At 43.6% G+C, this 6259-nt stretch overlaps 1 protein-coding gene across 3 annotated transcripts; it reads left to right on the top strand.

Annotated features, from left to right (window-relative positions):
• The first annotated feature begins 206 nt into the window (after positions 1-206).
• On the top strand, positions 207-5957 carry SPIN2B (spindlin family member 2B). 3 transcript variants are annotated; one of them, XM_004450586.5, is made up of 2 exons: positions 207-298; positions 962-5957. In XM_004450586.5, exon 2 carries the CDS (start codon positions 964-966, stop codon positions 1738-1740), a length of 777 nt encoding a protein of 258 aa, XP_004450643.1. In that variant the 5' UTR covers positions 207-298; positions 962-963; the 3' UTR covers positions 1741-5957. The 3 variants fall into 3 exon arrangements, with proteins under 3 accessions (XP_004450643.1, XP_004450641.1, XP_004450640.1); XM_004450584.5 differs by having other exon boundaries at positions 226-337; XM_004450583.5 differs by having other exon boundaries at positions 254-365.
• Positions 5958-6259: the final 302 nt, after the last annotated feature.

The raw sequence follows: 6259 nt of genomic DNA, 5'->3' as shown, positions 1-6259 counted from the left end.
AGGAAGGGGAGGCCTCTTTTCAGGCAGGAAGCTGCGCTACAGAAAGAGGGAGGAGACTGAGGTGGCGGTGGCTACCGGTAGGAACCCGATGTGGCAGAGAGGCCGACACCGCCAACAGCGAGGCGGAGGGCACACCAGCCAGGCCCTGGGAAACTGCTGCCCTCCTCTTCCCCTGCCCCACCACAATCTAAGAAGCGCTTTCCGCCACAGGATCCTCCCCTGCCAGCTCTTAGAAGCACCCGGCTCCTGGGCCTCTGATCCTCTCTCGCCGCAGGCTCTCAGCGGAGGCAGCAGCTAGGTGTTCGATTTGGGAACGTGAGGCCCGCAGCAGCGAGCGGTGGGCGCCAGGCAGGGCAAGATCATTGGTGGGCGCCAGGATGGAGAAGGGGGATGGGATGAATTCCGGCAGGAGATAACGGGGTGCGGGTGGGCTCCTAGCAAAGATAAGGTGGGGGAGCGCGGTAGGTACCATGGCAACGGGGTGGCCTTATGAGCCAGGCCAGGACTTGAAGGTAAGCACGGGGAAGCGAGGGCAGCTGGTGCCAGGAAAAGAACCGAAGTAGGCAGGAGTCCTGTGGGCAGCAGCCTGGGGAATTCAGGGCACGAGGGCTTTGGGTGCTGGTCGAGGAAGTGGAGGGATAGGCGCTTTGCAGGAGATTGGGAGTGGGCCCCAGTGATGGGGGTTGGGGGCGGCAGGCTCTGAGCAAGGAGGAGGAAGCCCGCCCTCCCCTGCAGATTTCCTAACCCCAGCCAGTACCGCTTGCGCTCCTGCCCTTCAGTGCAACCTAAAGGAACCTGTGAAGGAGGGCTTTGCAGACATGCAGCCAGGATCTCCAGCATTGTGGCCTGGATCAGGGAGAAAAGTCTAGGCGCCTATGGAGGGGCCACAGAGACATCGCCTTCGGGAACAGTACACCATATGGCATAATGAATTTTTCTCTCAACTCTCCTCCCCCTGCAGGCATGAAGACCCCCAATGCACAGGAGGCCGAAGGGCAACAACCAAGGGCAGCTGTGGGACGGGCCACTGGGTCTGCAAACATGACAAAGAAAAAAGCCTCCCAAAAGAAGCAAAGGGGTAGACCCTCCTCCCAGCCTCGCAGGAACATCGTAGGTTGCAGAATTTCACACGGATGGAAGGAAGGTGATGAGCCCATCACACAGTGGAAAGGAACGGTTCTGGATCAGGTGCCTATAAATCCCTCTCTTTATCTGGTGAAGTATGATGGAATTGACTGTGTCTATGGACTGGAACTTCACAGAGATGAAAGAGTTTTATCTCTTAAAATTCTTTCTGACAGGGTGGCATCATCTCAAGTCAGTGATGCAAACCTTGCAAATACCATAATTGGCAAAGCAGTGGAACATATGTTTGAGGGTGAGCATGGTTCTAAGGATGAATGGAGGGGGATGGTCTTAGCCCAAGCACCTATCATGAAAGCCTGGTTTTATATCACCTATGAGAAAGATCCTGTCTTGTACATGTACCAGCTTTTAGATGATTATAAAGAAGGGGACCTCCGTATCATGCCAGAGTCCAGTGAGTCTCCTCCAGCAGAGAGGGAGTCAGGAGGAGTTGTAGATGGCCTGATAGGGAAACATGTGGAATATACCAAAGAAGATGGCTCCAAACGGATTGGCATGGTCATTCACCAAGTGGAAGCCAAACCCTCTGTGTATTTCATCAAGTTTGATGATGATTTCCACATCTATGTGTATGATTTGGTGAAAAAGTCCTAACTGTCAGGGTAAAGTTTGCCACATTTGAGGAAGCAAATGTTTAATATGTAGACTTGCAAAAAATGTTACTTTTCAGTGTGTTGAAAGCTTAAGGATCCCTGCTAACCCAACATCTGTGCCAGCATAACTGTTGTTTAGTTCATAAAAATACAAATTTATATGGACAAGACATACTGTGTGTAAGGAATTTGTCCTCTTGAAAAGACTGGGTGTATTTGGTGGAGGGGTATGAAAGGAAGGAACAGGCCCAAATTTGGGCCTTGGATAAAGTGAAGATAGTATCATAACCAATCATCTGGAAATGGAATAGTACTTAGCTGGTCTGGTCTAGAGGGAGGAAGGTAAGAAACTAGAGATAGAGATCTGTTGGGGGAGAGGGAAGAGGAGGTGACTGCTTAGGAAGAGGTGGGTTGAGGCCAGGAATGGAGAAGCTCCTTTCAGAGAGTGAGATCTAGTGAGGGAGAGAAATCCAACGTTGACGGGGGAGGAGAATCTGAGAGACAAGGGACATCTTGGGGCTTACAGGAAAATAGACTGAATGCAGAGTCGAAAGGAATACAAAGCACTGTGGAAGGGGTCCTGAACAAAGGGGAGAGAGACCAAGAGAACATGGATATGGGAGAGGCAAGAGGAAGCAGGAAGAGAGGGTTTATGCATGGGAGGAGGTCCAGCAAGGAAGAGACATTGGGAGAGGACAAATGAAAAGAAGAGAGACAGAAAGAGGGAATGGTAATGCAGGAAAAATGGTATGAGGAATGGGGGTCATGAGGTAATGAAGGCCCAAGAAAAAGTTGGATTCCTGGCAATATCCACACTGTCCTTCCTGGCTCTATGCACAAAGGAAGTGGCAACTTCAAATAAGCCTGGTGTACTAGGGTTTCCTAGAAGGGCTTTTTGTCAGGAATGAATCAGGCATCAAGTTTACACCTCAAAGGTTTTTTTCTTATTTCGGGGAGTTTGTTACCACATCCTCTCCCTGCACATTGCCTCCTGTGAGCCCCAATCCTCAGTCCAAACACACTGACAGGTCCCCCCTAAATGCTGGATTATGAGCTACCTCCTGGCATTTATAGTGGGGCTCAAAAACCTTGAGTATGCCTTGGACCTGAAGGTCATGTTTCATTTAAACTCTATTGGATAAGCAGTATAGGAGGGGAATGTGTCTGTGGGGTGCTTAGAATTTAAGTGTTGTGCCACTTTGCATTTGGAAAGTATTTTATCCAGAAAAAGAAAACTTTTGCTGAGCTCATGTACAACAACTCCCCTCACTTTCTTCCCCTTACTGGATTGTCCCTGGCCTCCCTAGAGAAGAGACATCAGAGGATTGAGCCTCTTTTCATTATCCAGGGCATTGGGAATACTCTGAAAGTACATAATTCTCTCAACAGATGCCTGGAGCCACAGTCTTCTATATCCAGTTCTCTATCAACAGGATGTCCCTTTCCTCCAGAAGCCCCATATTGGCTAAACCCCACAAAGCTCTTACTTCCTGTACAGTCTTTCTCACTCAAGTGAATGTAGATGCCATGGGGCAGTTAGGCTGAGAGTTGTATCTTTTCTGTAACTCCTTCAGATGTATAGTGCCAAATGCAGAGGTAGTATTTGGTATAGACAGCAATCCCTGAAAAGGCCCTAAGAACTAAGGTGTCTTAAGGTCTGTGTATTTCTCTAGTTCTATTCCTTAGCCTTTTCCAGTATTTTTCCTGAAGTCCTTTCTCAAGACCCTCTCTCTGTTTCCCCCACTCCAATCCTCACTAAACTATATCACCTGCCCCAAAGAAAGAAAGCTGATGACTCCCCACTGCTCAGGCTTCCCCTGACTTCATGCTTAGTGGGGAGAGGCAGGGAGCTTCCAGGAGTTGAAAGAAGGTGGCAATTCCAGTTCTTTCTCTCCACCTAACATGACCTGTTGCTGATTGCTTTAAGAGTTGTGGAGAAAAAAAAAAAAAAAAGAGTTTCTTTCATACATCATACAATTTAGTCCAACAAGCACCAGCAGGCTGCACAGGGGACAATTTGAGCCAGCTGTCATGTTTTGTTCATCTTTGTTTTTATTGTTTTCTATTTAAAGTAGTTACTTTAAACATTTGGGAGATTTCACATTATTGAAATCCACATTTTTGCTTTCTCCAGAAAAGAAAATCAGTGATTAGGGACTACATTCCAACATGGGTCTGAGGAAGGGCTCAGCCCATTTTACCCTTAGAATGCCCTCTTCAGGTGGCCTCAGCCCCAGCTGACCTGCTTCATTCTAATAAAATGCCCATTTGTTCCCTGAAGGCATTTGAGCTCTTACTCTTTGGACTAGACCCAGGAAACACTACCTCACCCACTTTTTGCCCTAGTTTGACCCCATTCACTTTTTAATTTATTTAATTTTCATCCCACAACTACTTACTTTGGGTGAGCTCTCTGTCAGACATTCTTCTAGGTTTAGATACTGAAATTAACCAAGATGCAAAAACAACCAAATTCTTGCCATCAGGGAGTTTTCATTTTATTGTGGGAGATAGACAGTATACAAGATATATAACTAAAATATAAGATATTTTCATACTGACAAGTGCTAATTAAGAAAAATTAAAGCAAACAATGGGGAAATGAATTACCAGAAAGGAGACTGAAATGAGATGGAGTGGGCATGGAAGACCTGGTTTTTGTGTAAAGACCTGAAGGCAATGAGAGAACTAGCTGTGTGGCTCGCTGGGGGGTTTGCATTCCAGGTAGTGGAACAGCGATCTCAGAGAAACAGATGCCACCATGGCGGAAACTGAGTGAACAAGGTAGAGGATAACAGGGGACAACTTCAGGGAGGTAATGGGGATGAGGGAGTGCAGATAATTTGCAGTCTTTTTGGTCCTAGAATGGAATTTGATGTTTATACTGAGATTGGGGAGCCATTCAATTATTTTCAGGACAGGAGTGACATGATTTGTCATATTTTAACAGGGTCTCTCTGGTAATTCCAGAGCATAGCTTGTAGGGGTGCAGGACTAGAAGCAGAGAGATCAAATGTATCTGTGAATCAGAGGAGAGAATCCAAAAACAGATGCACATAAGATATCTTTATCTTAGAAGTGTTAGAATTTCATATGAACAATGAAAGCTTATCATGTAATAAGTTTTTTTCTGGATTGATTGTTTATACATGTGTGAGAAAATAAATTTAAATACTTTCATTACTTTTACACACAAAATCAATTCCCAGAGAGAAAAACATATACCTAAATGCAATAAGAATATATAGATAATATTTAGAGAAAATGTAGCAATATATATATATATTTTTTCTCCTCAAGAAAAAGGAAAGATAACTTCTAAAGGCAGAAAATGCACAGATCATAAGGTAAAGTTTGAACAATTTGATTACATTGAAATACACATATTTAAAACATGTCAGCATAAACAAAGCAGGGAAAAATAGATTAAGGTACAAACTAGGACAAAGATTAATAATAATATAATAAATAAGATCAAACGCCCTGTAGAAAAATGGAAGTAGGCAAGTCACAAAAACAGAAGATCAAAAAGTCTATAAGCATACATTACCTTATTCTTGGCCCCGTTAACTTCATTTTTTTCGATAGTATATATCATCTTGTACACACTATATAATTTACTTGGTTAATATGGTCATTGTTGTTTCTCCTTGCCAGAATGTAAGCTCTATAAATTCATTGTATTTCTTGCTTTATGTTCATTGCTATATCCGAAGTAGTACAAAGAATACCTGGCATATAGTGGGTGCTTAATAAATGTTGTATGTATGAATATCACCAGTAGTCAGGAAAATGGAAATTAGAATGGCATACCATTTCCCACACATCAGATCAGCAAAATGAAGTTTTGAAAATACATGTTGACAAGCAGGTAAAGAAATGGGAGACCCTGTACATTGTTGCTGGAAGTTTAACCTGGGAAGAAATTAGCCATTATCTAGGGAGTTTGAACATGGCATATTTCCAGCAATTCCTTGGAAGAAAATTCTGCATGGTTCTCTCAAGTTTATGTACATTTTGCAAGCAAGGCACTGACTGTTTTGTTCCAGACTATCTTTTGGAAAGCAAACAGTTTGGAAGATAAAAGAGAGTTTCTCCTGGAATAAATGACAGCTTTGCTTAGAGCCTCCAAAGATAGTGTTAGTGATTACCTCTGGAACAAAGTACAGGAATACTTCTATCAATATAATAAAGATAATGATTTCTTACAGAGCAAAAGGAAGGCATGCTTACTGTCCATTATTTTAAAAAATCGAGTTTTTCTCTACTCAGTTTCCCTTCCTATAACACAACCTACTGCTTTTATAGGTGGTATCTGCCCATTTTAGAACACTCTATGGCAAGTGGGGATGAAGAATCTAGGATAAAAATACTGATCATTTGGTTATTGCTATTTATGTGAAAAATAAAATTTTCCTCTGTCTCTGAATCAGGAGACCTATTATGTCTTCTACCAGTACCCATGAAATTGTGGTGGGATCTCTTGTTAGCTTACATTTAGGGCTAAAATCTCATATCCT

Source organism: Dasypus novemcinctus, chromosome X (genome assembly GCF_030445035.2).
Source record: "Dasypus novemcinctus isolate mDasNov1 chromosome X, mDasNov1.1.hap2, whole genome shotgun sequence".
Classification (NCBI taxonomy): domain Eukaryota; kingdom Metazoa; phylum Chordata; class Mammalia; order Cingulata; family Dasypodidae; genus Dasypus; species Dasypus novemcinctus.
The sequence above is the reverse complement of the archived record's forward strand: the minus strand, read 5'-3'. Positions and strand labels throughout refer to the sequence as shown.

Coding starts and splice junctions, on each gene's coding strand:
- SPIN2B (XM_004450586.5), top strand. CDS start 964: ATGAAGACCCCCAATGCACAGGAGGCCGAAGGGCAACAACCAAGGGCA.